Source organism: Crocodylus porosus, unplaced genomic scaffold (assembly GCF_001723895.1).
Source record: "Crocodylus porosus isolate Cpor-Errol unplaced genomic scaffold, CroPor_comp1, whole genome shotgun sequence".
Taxonomy (NCBI): Eukaryota; Metazoa; Chordata; order Crocodylia; family Crocodylidae; genus Crocodylus; species Crocodylus porosus.
In genome coordinates, this window is record NW_017728923.1 from 6,718,897 (window position 1) to 6,733,604 (window position 14,708).

General features: G+C 49.7%; 1 protein-coding gene across 1 annotated transcript in view; it reads right to left on the reverse strand.

The window, feature by feature from the left end:
* Positions 1-462: 462 nt before the first annotated feature.
* The window catches only part of UBALD1 (UBA like domain containing 1), a 14,665-nt gene continuing 419 nt past the window's right edge, over positions 463-14,708 (reverse strand). Inside the window, exons 2-3 of the mRNA XM_019540029.1 lie at positions 5,916-5,975; positions 463-2,798 (exon numbers count right to left, since the gene is read on the reverse strand). Coding sequence (XP_019395574.1) covers positions 2,472-2,798; positions 5,916-5,975 — 387 coding nt within the window. The 3' untranslated portion in view covers positions 463-2,471. The remainder of the gene's footprint in view (positions 2,799-5,915; positions 5,976-14,708) is intronic.

Here is a 14,708-nt window from a genome sequence, read left to right on the forward strand (position 1 = left end):
AGCAGTGCCTTTTTTCAAGGGGTACACTACCATGCTCAGGGGGTGCACATGCACCCACATGCACCCCCTATGCATCGCCCCTGCTCCTCTGGATACCAGACAGGCCCATCTCTGCTCCCCAGCTCCTCCTTTCCTCAGCCTTGGGAACCAGAAAGCTCAAGGTGCCTGTTTGACTAAGCCACTTTGTAAATTGGTCTGACCTCTGCTAGTTCCCCATTGGAAGGATGCAAAGTGCTTTTAAGCTGCTCAGCTCAGCAGTGCTTTATTATAGAAGGTTCTCATCCTCCAATGCAACTTTGCAGAGAAGGTGCTGCCTTCACCCTGGCAAGTGTCTCTGCTAGAGTGAAAAGCAGGGTTGCCTTGTCAGGCACCTGACCTGCCTCTGTCTTGGTACTTGTCAACCTTTTCAGACTTGAGGCAGCCCTGGGAAAATGGCAGCTCCTACTTTTCACAAATTTTTTGACTATAGACAAATAATCCAGCAATTCTTCTGTCGCAAAGAACTCAGAAAAACCATAAGTAGTCAGAATCATTTTAACACTATGGATTCCTATTTGAAATTTCTGGGTTTATCTTGTGAATTATGTTTACACACCTAACAGTGATAAATTCAGCAAGCTGTGGAAACCCTAAAAGGATCAAGGCACCCTGGCTGAGAACCATTATTCTATCTAGTAGACTGGGCTGGGCTAGTGTTAGAGCCCCCATGCTGCCTCATTGTAGTTTTCTCTGTCAGAAACTCACAGCTAGAATTTCAGAAACAGACCAGCTCAAGACTGGAGCCAGCAGCAAGTCCCTTGGGAAAGCCAGCCTTCAGCTGAAGGGCTTTGTTCCTTTGATTCTTCTTTGGTGCAGTTGCTCATACGGGGTCTCTCTCTTCACAGAAGCATTTCTTAGTCTACAAATGCCATCAAGTGGCCACTTCTGGGGAAATAAAACCCCAGTATAACCACAGAGCAACACTATACAGGCAGCAAAGAGGTAAGTGTGCCTCAGGCTAAACTGCAGAGCTGCTTTACGGAAACAGACTAAGTCTCTTGCCCTGGCCCCAGCCCCACTGGATTTCCATCTTGGAGTGGGGACATTCTTTTGCTGTACCACTGTAAGGAATACAGCACACCCAACTTCCTGTGGGACCGTGATGCTTTGTGCCCCCCTCTCACTCAGACAATGGACTCAGGCTGGGGTGCACACTGACCCTGGGGTTACACTGGAATGGGTAAGGAAAATATCCTGCTGCTGCACTGTTAGGCAGGGTCTCTTCTCTCCCAGAGTTCTGGCTTTGTGTCAGCTTGGCTTAGTCTGGAAGGCGAGAGGTGTTGCCCAATCCACTGGCAGCAGCTCACAGCAGCCTTGGGGACAGAGCCACCTAGGATCCCTGGTCCCAGAAACAGCTTTCTGCCTCCCCCAACTACTGTGAACAAAAGCAAAGACACTAGGGTCAAAGCAGAAGAATGTGTATTGCAGGTGGCTGCTGCGAAGCACCCAGGCCCCGCACTGCCAGTGTGCCTGGCAGGACTCTCATCCACAAGGAGAAAAGAACAGAGGGTTTAAAAACAATTCCAGCCTCTGTGGGGCTTACATCACATCATGCAAATGGCCCTTCTGCCCAGCCCCTGCCCCAGGGGGCCTGAGGAAACGTGGCATCAGCCAGACCAGGCCAGCTTACTGCCTACCTACATCCAAACAGCCCCATTTACACATGCCTGGAGGAATCTGACCCCAGGGGCTCAGGGAAGGGATGCACCCTTTTTGTAGAAAGCAGAGAGTTGTATTAATTAAAAAAAAAGATGCTAAATATCTTCAAAGGAGCCTGCATTCCCTTTCCCACTCATTCTGCACTCAGTTTGTGTCAGGGAGGGTGAGGGTTCAAGCCCTACAGCTGAAGAAAAATGGGACTTTTTCTTTTGATTTAAACAAAAAAACAAAACAAACAAACAAAAAAATCACTGGGCATCTTCTTTTCTCTCCCTGCCCTACTCAGCAGGGTGGGTAGGGCCCTGAGGGGAGCAGGAAGGAGGGGAGATGCACATGACTCTCAATCCCATTCTGCTTGGCAGTGGGACCCTAGTCAGTTCTAGGAAGGGGTGGCTGGATCAGCAAAAAGGGACTCCTTCTTCAGTAATTGTCACTTGCATGCAAAACTCCAGCATCCCAAACATGCGGGGAAGGACATCCCCATGTTGAGAGACTCCTGTAAAATCAAGTTCCTGGACGCAGAGGCCACTGACAGCTCCCACATGTGCTGCAGATTCTGTGTGTCCCTGGGGAGCTCCATTCAGTTCTAGGACAAGTAAAAACTACTTCAAACCAAACCCATGCAAGGTGGCTATTTGCTTGTGTCTGTTTGTCTACAGTTGCCAGTCTCCAAGGCAGCCAAATTCCACTGCTCCTTGGGAAGGGACAAAAAAAAATGAACACAGGGATCATGGGGGGCCTTCCCCTCACTGTGCTCTTACTTCTCCACAGCCTCATCTCTCAGCCTCCATGGTCACATTGGCCTTCTGTTCTGAAGTGGCCTGTTGGGAGACTGCGGCAGGCCAGCCTGAAGGCTGCGAGGGCAGGGCTGGAGTCCACATGGTCTGCTGAGACTGCTGGCCGGGAGGTGAGGCTGCAGGCCAGGCAGAGTTGAAGCCTCCATGCTGGGGGAGTGGCGGGGGTGGGGGTGGAGGAGAAGTCGCCATTGATGCCACAGGGCTGCTGCTGTTGAAGCTTTCAGAGGCCTTAAGGCGGGAGAACATGGTGAGGGCATCTGGGAAGTTCGGGGGAGTGGCTGGCGTGTTGGCAGGAGTACACATCTGTAGGGAAACACAGAGGCAGATGGTAGTCAGGGGTACAGCCTCTCCCACCCCAGGCTAGAGAGCGGCAAGCAGCCAGCTCCAGGCAGAGTATGTCCACAGTGTATTCCATCTCTTTCCCTCAGTCTCTTGTGCTAGGAAGGGAGGAACACCAACAGCTGAGCCATTACAACAGAACCCTGAAGAACCACAGTTTCTTTTGGGTGGCCTCCTACCACAACTGTAGCCAGGCTAAGGTGGGCAGGGCTGGGGGGAGCAGGTACAAGCCAGGGAGCAGGAAGGCAGGAGGGATGCTGACAAAGCTCCTCAGTTTTGCTTTGCAGCCCCTAAGCTGTTTCAGTCCTGGCCTCTCCCGCACAAGCACAAGCACAAGCACAAGCACAAGCACAAGCACAAGCACAAGCACAAGCACAAGCACAAGCAGCTTTGCAGATGCCCCTTAGTCCTCCTGTGCCTCTACTGCTGCTGCAGAAGGAACCCTCTACACTACTCCCTCTCCATTTCCCAAGGCCCTCCTCAACTGAGAGCCACTTGCTGAACCACTACTGCACCTTGTGCAGTATAGCACCCACTTCTACTGCACTGGGGAACTGAGGATAGTAACCAACTACACCTCCTATTTAGTGGCATAAGAAGCTGAGTTGGCACCTGGGACAAGTCATGTAGGACAGCCAGAGGGACACTTAGTTTCAGAAGCTGGGGGAGCAGTTCTGAGAGGGGCTGGGGAAAGTCCACGACATGGAAGCACTGCCATACAGGGACTCCCAAAACAGTCCCGACAGAGCTGCTCCCACAGGCTCTGCTTTAGGAGCAGCTGGCGTGAGCAATGACAGCTGGGGACTGCTTTGGAGTTCATAGCCTGGCAGCACTGTTGCTCCATGGTTTCTGCAGGGGTGAGAGGCAATTCTGGCACCCCTCCTAATTTGGCGCCCAGGGTATGTTCCACACTTGCCCACCCAATTATGCTATTGCTCCTACTGGACCCCCACCCTGCTCCCTGTGGTGCAGCACTGCCTAGTGGCAGCAGGGCCTATGCTAACTGAACACCTCAATACTGTGCCTACAAAACCCACCATTCTGACCCTTATCAGAGGGTGGCAGGTGAGGTGTGCCAGGTGGCTGGAGTTCTGTTACATCCTGGAACAGGGCTGCTTCCAGCACAGTGATTATTTAAGGCTCCTGAGGATTAATCCTCCTCCAAGCACTCAAAGGTCCCCAACAGGAGCTGCAAATGGTGCCCCTGGGAGCCAGCCTTGCTTTGCCACCTCCCCAGCATCAAAGCCTTCAGACGTGAGATAGTGATCACAAGGAACATGAGTGTGGAATACCATGTTCACAGGAGGGGAAAGGGGAACTCAAAGTCAGTGCTGGAAAAACTACTAGTGCTCTGATACAGCCCTGTGCACCACAACACAGACACCATAGTCCCTGGCATATGCTCAGCTACTACTGCCCATCACCCTTGCTTGGTAGCTCCCCAGGGAAGAAATGTGATCTAGGATGGCTTGGGCTCCAAAAGCCAGGACTCCCCTTGCACCAATTTTGAAGGCCTGACCCAGGGCAGTAACCTTGAGTCAGTCAGGCAGACTGCATACAGCCTGCCCTGTGCTGCACTGGAGGTCCGATTCTTCAAGGGTTCAAAAGCATTCAGTACTGCAAAGCTCTGTATCCAGCTGGAGTGGAGAGCAACAAGCCTATCCCCACACCCTCAGCTGCCAGAATACATCAGGCCTTGCTGGGTGCTTTACTCCAAACACTCACTGCATGCTGCAGATCCCTGCTTGTCCCAGAGAACTGCAGTCAAATGAGGCCACAGCAAGCAGCAAATCCCTGAGACATCTGACCTAGCAGATTACACGCCACACTAGCAGGAGAGTTTAAGGGGCAAGGTATGGGCAGCCCAGGGACTGTTGTGGGGCTCAGACATAATGGGGGAAGGGCTGTTGCCTTGGGGAAGGGAAGGGAATGGGCATTTACAGGAGGAGCCAACCAGGCCACATGGCTACAAGGAGATGGATCTTGACTCTGGAGTAGAAGACAGGCTGGGCTCAGTGCCCTGGCTCTGGCTGCATACAGATGCTGAGCAGAACTCAGTCCAAGCTCCCTGGCCTCAGAGCAGGACTGAGGCCACTGGTATATAGCAGAGTTCTATGAACTGCATGAGGGCAAGCTGGGTCTGGCACTGCTGTGGCCAGTGCAAAGAGCAGAGCTGCCTGGTATCCTTACACCTCACCCCTGGATGACAAAGAAGGTTCTCAAGGCCAAGTGCCCTGGAGGCCTGTCACAATGGATCCAGCAGCACCTTCCATCAGTGTAGGCTGCCTGCCATCACCAGTGTGAGCTCCTACATACCTACCACACAGCAGCTCTGTGGAGCTACCGCCTTAGCACGTGTGGAATGGGCTGTGCTGGGGGCCCTCAGAGAGTTTGAGTTTCCCCAGGCAGCTGTGTGAGAGACTCGTGTGGCATCGATGGGAGCAGATCCAGGGTCCTGGGAAAGAGGTTACTACTACACTGCTGTTCTGTTCAGAAGCTGCAGCAAATCAGTTGATTGAATGTGCAGGAATGTGGCACCAGTGGATTGTGTCCATCCCCAGCCACCTCCCTGCACACAGGCTCTCTGAAGAACTTCCTGCTGGGAAGGCCACAAGGCTGTGGACTGTCCCCACCCCTCTGCCTGCCCAGTCCTGCTTTCCCAATGCCTGTTCCCACCATGCCCCTCCCTTGTGTCACACAGTCTCTGCTTCACATTAGCAAGCTTCAAATTACAGCTTCTTCTTCCTGGTTTTTCCCTAGATGAGCCCCCGCCCAGCCCTTGCTGCTGTATGGGGCAAACTGCAAGCCACACCAGCAATGCTAGCTCATGCTGGATAACGTGACTGCATACACAGCCTGGGACACAGGGATCTCCCCACAGGACACTCTCAGGATACAGCCCAGCCTCTGCTATTCTTCACAGGAAGCTTGCTTGGCAGGACATGCACCCCAGCCCCTCTCCACACATGGCTTTACTGTGAGCGTCTGTCCTCTGCACACTGGCAGTAGCAGCTCAGGTGTGCACAGCAGCCACTGCTCTTCCCCTGATTCAGCAAGGCAAAGGGCTGGGGAAGCACTTACCATCTGATGGTGATGGCTGTAAGGGATGTTTGTTTCTTGGAAAAATGCACTGAGCGCGGTCTGCAAAGAGGAAGGAAGAGATTTATCATTGGGGCTGGGAAGGAGGCATTTGCTTTGCTCAGCCCTCCACAGCCCACACACTGGGCCTCACACACCAAGACAGGCTACAGGACCGGGGCCTTAGGACACTGCTCTGCTCTTGGATCAGCACAGCTGGTTCTTGCCTACCAACACCCTGCTCACTGGAGCATGGGATTCCAGAAAGATCATAAAAAAGCTAACCAGCGTGTCAAAACCCAAGATTCTCCATCAGCTTCAGCCCCCTGTGTGTAATAAGAGCCCCAGTACAAAGGACACCTCCAAGTACTGGCCTCCACACCCTGCCAACACCAAGCACTGCCTCCTTGGGCAGTACAAACTGCCTCACCATAGCTGTCTCACTCCTACTTCTCTGTGTGAAGTATGCAGACAGGTAAGGCATGGTGCATAGGCAGTTGCTCCTGAGTTTCTGAAGAGCAAACTGTGTTTGCTGTCTGGTTTCATGTTAGACCAACAGATACCATTATTATGCACACAGGTACTACTACTGCACCCACTGGGAAAAGCAGCCACTTCTCAGGTAGAGGCCAGCAGGTTTGTACCTGCTTACAGAAATTTCATGCAGTTGTTTAGCACAGAAGGCGAAGAATATCAAATCCAACTGGGGTGACAGGGAGCATTTAGAGTAAGGGCTAGAACTGGACAAGAGAATCAGGGTTAGCATGCAAACTCTCATGGAAACTGCTAGAGCAGGGGTTGGCAACCTACAGCCCCACAGATCAAATCAAGGCCACAGAGTAATTCTATACAGCCTACAAAGTTGAGGTTCCTGTAGTGTTTTACTGGCAGGGGGCTTCATCCATGCATCAAGGAGAAGCAGTGGCAGTAGCTAGGTCAGATAAGCCAGCCCATCTCAGACTGAGCTAGGTTATTTTGTCCCACTGATTCTGACACATTACTGACCTCTGTGTTACAGAATCTAGAATTATCAGTTAGCGAAGACTTTAGTGTTGCTCATCCCATCATATAACATCCCTAAAGCCATGCTGGACTCTGGCATAGGTCAGACACACAGGGACAAGCCCTTCCCACCAGGTTGGCAAGAGCCCACAGCACACGGAAGAGGTCTCCCATCTAAGCTTCACTGCAGGACCTGAAAGGCTCAGAGTGCATGAAAGGCACAAATGCATGGCTGCGTCTGTGCAGGTGCTAAGGCTGAGCTCATTGCCAGCCCAGCCTCATCCCTCCTCTGACATCTGAAGGAACATTTAAGTAAGTTGGATAAAAATGGGAGTGTGGAAGACTAAGGAGGATAATCATCCAAGTGGATTCAGATGAGAGAGTCTTAGACGGAAGGGTCTGGTCCTTCTCTCCCTCAATGTATATCAGGAGTAACTCCAGCCAAGACAGTATTTTATACTGTTGAAGCAGAAAATAGATTCCAGCCTGCAGTGCTTTACTGTATGTTGTATGTGCATGGACTTCCATCAGAACACTGTTATCACCAAAATACTCTGGAAGTGATCAATTCAGCCACTACTAATAAAACAGCAGTAGTAGCATCCAGCTCTCAGATAAGGAATTTTGGTGCAAAACTTACAGCTCTTCAAAGGATTCCCTGCCAGGTTTCACTGCAGCCACCACCAACAGGCTGCCATGTCTGAGGCAGGACCCAGGAGCTGTTGACCAGCAACTCAATAAAACAGTTTGAGAGAGACTGTGAAGGGAAGGACACTGCCACAGAACACAGGGTGCCCAGTTTGCAGCATTTAGGGTCTACAAAGGCAACTTGTCAGGCTTGCAGCTAATTAGCATATACATCAGGGGCAAGCAAAATCCAGCCCACCCAGGCTATTCTATGTGGCCCGCTGGGCACCTAAAAAGTTTAGATAATTACTATTTAACTGCCTGGCAGAAGTGTTATATCTACATTATGTAAAACATATGTCAATAAAAAAAAAAAGTTTGGTTGTCAGTAAAAACCTCTTTTTTGGGTTGGCAACCCAGGGAAGGAAAATAGGTATGGGGACAAAAACCTCTTTGGTGCCCTGTAGAGGTGAAGGGGAAGAAGTCAGGGAGCATTCCTACTTACTGGGTGTGTCTACACATGTATAATTACTGTCTACACGGACACACCCATATTGTGCAGTAACTACGTGACTTATACCAACTTGGGCATAAGTTTGCTACCTGCATGACACCCGAGTAGTTACTGAGTAGTAAGGCATGGGTAGATGCTTTACTGTTCAGTAACCCTGTGTGTGCGGATTGACTTGGGACCAACTTTAGTCCCAAGTCAGTCCACAGACAGCTTTACTGCACTGTAATACCTGCATGTGTAGATGCCAGCATAAAAAACACTTACTGCACAGTAAATGCAAGTGTAGTCATGTTCACTGACAGGCTAATCTGAATATACCACTCTCTGACTTTCCCTATGGGCAAATAGGAGAACACTGGGGGCTTTATTTTCAATTGCATTAATATTTACTAATCAGCCCAAACTCAGAAATTTGGACACTTTTCACACATGAAAGAGGAGCAAAGCACACGCCTGGAAGTTAACTGCTGGGGGAACTGGGTCTCCCTAACCACAGCATTATTGGGATGAGCCTAGAGAGCAAGGATGAAGAAAACTGCAGGAGCACAGGATGGTGGCAGTTTACCAAATGAAGAAGACGCTTCTGCTTGTAAGTGGGCTGGGTCAGGTTAAGTTGGGCAAGGACATGAGCTTGGATTGTAGCTAGCCAGGCATCTGTTAGCAGCCTGCTCTACTTGTCATGTTGCGTTATGTAGCACAGCTTTTTGATACTAACACAACTCTGGGAGTGGAAGGCAACTGCTGGAGAACAGAGGTTTAAAGGCTTTTAGATGCTTCAGGCCCTAGATGAAGATGAGGCATTAGTCGAGAGCTGGAGCCGGTTGCTGGCTGTTTGTGTGGAATGCTGCAATCTGATCAAGTTGAAACGTCAAGATATAGTCTAAGCATCAGTGGACTATTGATTTTGATGAAAACCAGATGGGGTGATGGATGCACACATTGCTCCTTGCTCCTGGTTAGCAGACCTATCAGCTCCAAGTGGCTCTGCAACTACCTACAGATCAAAGAAGCAAGCAATGGAGCCATCATCAACTCCTTCTGGTATCACTATGCACCCTAGCCATCTCGTTTATAATGCTGATGTACTGCTTGAACTACCTCCCCGAGACAGGAAAGAAATACTGTGATAAGGGGAAATCCAAGCCCTCTGGCAATGGGACAACACTGAGATTGCTTGATACCTGCTAAGTAGTTCCATCACCTCTAGCACCTTGTCCCATTTTACCTCTGACCTCCATGCCAAGTGAGCTCACAATATGGATACAAATAACTTACCTAGCTGCACTTGCACTGTATCTGGAACTTTACAGTTCACCACCTAGATCATGCTAGTGGCAAGAAACAAATCAGCACCTCCAAACGCTAAGTGGTAATTGGAACTCCAACAGTATGAAGGTCCTTCAGTGTACAAAAGGGGGCTGTGAACTGAACAAGAATTACCTGCACAATGGAAATTTCAATTTGTATCCCACAAGCATAGCCATACCACAGAAACTTTGCCAGCACATCCATTATGACTGCTGGGCTTAGCAGTATCATACTTCCTAATTTAGAAGAAATTGTTGATGCTGGTTGGTTTCTCTTTGACACGTTGACTTGCATGTTAATTGGCAAAGAGTAAAACTGCTCTTTTCTTTCTGAAAAGAAATATCTGGCTGAGATGGTGAGGTCCTATACTGATGGCAGTTCTTTGTCTGTCTGGATGCGATGTGACAAGGCAGAAAACCCTTTTGATGTTGGTGAAAATAGACTGATGCTAGCTATGGACTCCTTCACACAAAACGATATCTCCCACTTGCTCATCCTGAGAAAGGCAATGTAGGTTGGAGAAATGGGGTTCACCCCAGGAGAATGAAGTGCCTGCTACAGAGGAGGGGGAAATGGAAATCACACAGGTACCTTAAAATGTGATAGAGGTGGGGGCACCACAAAGTCATGGGCGTGGGGGAAGAAAGGGAAAAATGGACCGGGGGGTGGGGAGGCAGAGAGAGGAAGAACATGGCCCATAGAGGCCCTGACATTATGGAATGAAGGAGAGACTGAGGGTGTTGCAGGGGATCCTGAAATGAGGGTGGTACCCAGGGAACATGAGGGATGGCAACAGGCAGCACACCCCTGCTAAGTGCAGTGAGCTCAGCTTGCACAAGCAGCACAGTGTGTGACCCCCCCCCCAGTCATAACTAGTTAAAATAGGACCTTGGCATTATTTGCTCTAGGCCCCAAAAGTCAATAATGGCACTTGGGCAGTAGTTACCCATAGGTCCATAACTGTCATCCCCACAAGGTGCTTACTGGCTATATTTGCAAGCAATAGATCAGAGGATGAAACAGGGGGTATAAAGGGCAACAAGCTTCTGCATGCAGGCAGCAATACAGAATTCAATAACCGATGTCAGGACTGAGCTGGGAACCTAAAGTTCTCACATATGCACACATCCAATTATCCTCTCACTCTGCTCCTACTGCAGTGTCATTCTCCTGAATTCAATGGAGACTCCAGTTCAGACAAACACAAGAGAAACAGGACTCAAGCCCTGGACATGCTTGCAAATTTTCCCTTGTATTTCACAATCGGTCTCATGGACTCTCTCTAAACGTCTCTCTGAAACCTTTCTTAGTTCCCTGCTGTTGGCTGGGTGGAGCTATGGCCCTTTCTTGAACTCTCAAAATTAACACCACCTGGTGCACACTGGAACTTGGGGACATGGTAACACTTAGACCAGTTTCTCAGCCACATCCTTCCAGAAGAAGAGTGTGTGGCACACCCAATCTAGTTTGGGCACATAGCTTATCCCCAAAACTGTAGCAACAAAGACAACATCCCTGCAGCAAACTTCAAACACATGGGGAGAAAAAAAATGTTCCAGTTCCCTATCAAATGGGAGGGAACAGAGTACTAGTGATATTGCTGGAGATTCACTTCAAAGCACACAATTCCCAGAGCCTGCCAGATCCCATGACTGAGAAACAGCATCAATGGTTCCGTTGTCAGGCTTGCCTGAATGTGTTACAGACTTCAATCATCTAACACTAAAACAATAACATCCTTGGAACTGCTTCCCCTCCCACATCCAACTTGCACCTGCTCTCCTAGGTTACATTCCTCTCGGCCCCAGATATCAGATACCTAGCACCACTTCTGGAACTGCCAAGTCCGACAGGGTTGTCCCCATGGTCTACAGGACACCCCAAGCACCATGAAATACAACTGGATCCAAGCACTGTTCTTACATCACAACAGCATGTTACACTACCAACACACTGTGGAAGGTGTTTTTCCTATCTAATATTCCCAGCTGATATTAGCCTCTAGGCCTTTCACAGTCATGTACTACTGCCAGTTCTGTTGGTGTGAAGGAATTAATCCAAAGGGAGTCTGGAGTATCTTCATGGACATACACCACTATGCCCACAGTCCAGCCCCTAACAATTGTGAAACCATGTCAGCCAGGATACAGCCATTTCCTGGCCATGGGTATATTTTCATTTATGGGTGAGCACAAGTAAGAACTCTTGGACAACAGCCTCTAAACAGGCTAACAAAACCACCAGAACAAATTAGCAACTCTCTGCCGCAGTCATGTGAGAGTGCCCCACTCCATGTGGTGTTTGACAGCCAGTCAGCACCTTTCTGTTGCTAAGCAGACATGTCCCAAGCGCTATGGAAGTGGCTTGGTGTTCATGGGTCTCGTTCTAAGCCCATGGATCTGGAATCTGAACCAAGCTCTGGGAGACTCTGTATACGTAAGGGTTTGTGTAGACAGGGGCTAGCTAGCATAGCTATCCCAAAGTAACACTTCTCAAGCCAGACCCATACAGTAGGAATGGTATAATTACATTGTTATGGTTATAGAGGGAAATACCACCTTCCCCCCAACAAGAATAAAGATGCAGAACCAAAAGCATCCACACCATTCTGCTCTGGTCACTAGACATCCACTTCAAGTTTCACTACTTTCAGGTAATTTAGTTCTCAAATATCAGTTTAAATAGTAGGATGGAAGGGAAAACCATCCTATATACAGGGGGATGGGAGCAGCAAAACAAAGAGGTCTGGGATGGGCTTTCTGTCTACCTGCACTGGAGCTTCTGAAATCTCATGGGTTCAGGGGCTATCAAACAGCATTAATACCCAGCACACCTTGTGATTTTATTTAGAAAGAGATGGGATGCAACAAAACCAGATCACAATTCTGTTATCCTTACTCTATCTGAGGAATACCTTGCTCCAAGAGCAGTGTTTTGGAAACCAACACGAGCATTCAACAGACCAGATGCTCAGTGGGTATAAATCAGCACAGCTCTACTGAATTACACTCACTGAGGATCTGGGCCAGTAAGCATAAGGGCCGTGGTGACAGAAGCTAGAGTAACAATATCCTCAGAATGCCACAATATAATAAACACTCCAGCTCAGGGAAAGAGGCATGTCCAGCAGCCATTTTACAAAGGGATTTATCTGAGGGTTGTACTAAAAGTGAATGGTAACATGGTAACTGCTTGTAACACTGCCTTTGTTTACAGCTGAACTTCCTCTGAGTCATGTAAGTACCAAACCAACACTGGAGACCCTTGGCCAGGAGACTGCTGTTTACACTTATGCACCTCACCAAATGGTGGCAAATTTCTGCAACATTAACTGTGAAAATAGCACTTTCAGATATGTTCGTGCCTCAAGTGCTTTGCATGTCAAGCTAGGGTCTAACTTTTTCCTCATGCCGATTTTCCCCATGATCGAGTAGGCTTACTCGTGATTTATAATGGTAATCAGGATCAAGACCATGCTACATATGGGAATGTGTAGCATTCAGGTACGTTGATCTCTTGGTACTTGTGTTAATGCAGCAATAACTGCCCCTGCGTACGCTATCCTGTGTGTCCTGCAGACAAAATGACACCCTCAAGTCCTAGTCTGTCCCTTTCTGCGTGTCTAACCCTCTAGGGTTTTGCATCTGATATTCCCCAAATTAAGTACATTGATCTTTTTTAACAGAATCTGCAAATAAGCAAGTCCGTGAATATGGCACACACTTGATCCCAGTGAAGATGGAGGTTCTCATCTGTTTGGATTTGCACTCACCCACACGTGGACAACCTGATATTGTGCAGCTACCTCTGATTTTGCATCTGGAAATCTCCACAGCAGGTGGACTTGTACAGGATGAGTTACGGGACCCACTGGATAATTTGGGGGGTGTTTTGCATTACAGGGAATATTTTTCATAAGCTGCACTGAGGCACATTGACAGACCTGGGCTACACTGTACATACAACAAGGGGCAGATGCATACAATATAAACCTCTTACTCTCTGCACCGATTCATACCTCCTTTTGCATCCCAAACAGGCACACTAATTACAACGGTGCCACCAGTGTCAAAATCATCACCAAAACAAAGAGCTGCTGGGGCTGCATGAAGAAAATTGTATTAAGAGCCCCGTTTACTATTCCCCTAGCTCTCCCTCTTCAGGCACGCACACTCTTTACCTCCAGGGAGCCTTGCAGAAGCAATACATTCAGAAAGTCTGTCTGCATGTTCCCTACCTGAAATCACAATCCTGTGTGTGACATCAGTCACTTCCACAGCAATCAGTAGATGTAACAGAGGATCCTGACTTTGGGTAAAAGGAAAAAAGCAGCTGGAGCTGATGAAGCTTTAACTGACAAAATCTCTTTTCCTGCTGTTCCTTGAGAATCAAACCCTAGGGAGGGCAGGCACATAGGGAGGGACTCAGGGATGTCATTTTGCCTGGAGGGTACAGGGGATAGCACACAGAGGCAATTACTGCTGCACTGACACTACCACAGAGCACAAGTGTGCAAAGAGATGTTGCACCAGAACTGCAAGAATGCACCCCAAAACCCCACACAGGCAGGGGTATCTCCAAGTGGCACGATCCAGTGTTTACACTAAGCTGGGTTTCTGCTTCCCTTTGAAAGTAAATGTGTTCCCAATTGGGTGGCCTTTACCGATCAGCTACCCCCAGCGTGGGAACCTTACTGCTGGGGCGCAGCAAGTGTTCCATTTTAATGGCATGGGGAAAACACGGTCACAGCCACACGCTGCACAGGCACTTCATGCACAGTCCATCTCAGGTATACATGCATGCGCATGCTTTGGCACACATACATGCACACATCACAGAACTGCAGATACACATCCCAGCACAGCATGCTCCAGCAGCGTCTCCAGAGCCAGTAGGAATGGCTTTTCCCTTACACTGAGTACAGAAGAGTAAATTCCATGCCAGCCCACACATCCCTGGGCCTGGGCAGTGGTGGCAGCATCAGATAAGTGCTCCTTGGCGTGAGGGGGGTGGGGGAGTGCTAGGTGCCCCTGAATGCACCGCGACACAGGTGCCAGGCAGGACAACCAGCGGCATCGCCAGGACTGGCTCGTCTGAGGGCAGGCCCGTCCGAGGGCAGAGGCACCTCGGCCTGTCTGACCCGGCCCCTCCCGGGTACAGCGCTCCGCAAGGCTCGGCCGCCGCTCGAGACGCGCCCTGGCCTCGGGGCTGGTAGCGACGAGCCCCCAGGGCCCCTCCTCTTCCGCGCTGTCCCGGCGCCAGGGCCTGCCCCGGCCCCCGCACCCCGCCCGCTGGCGGCGGACAAAGAAGGCGGAGGCTGCTGCCCCCCCGCAGCCCAGCGCGGC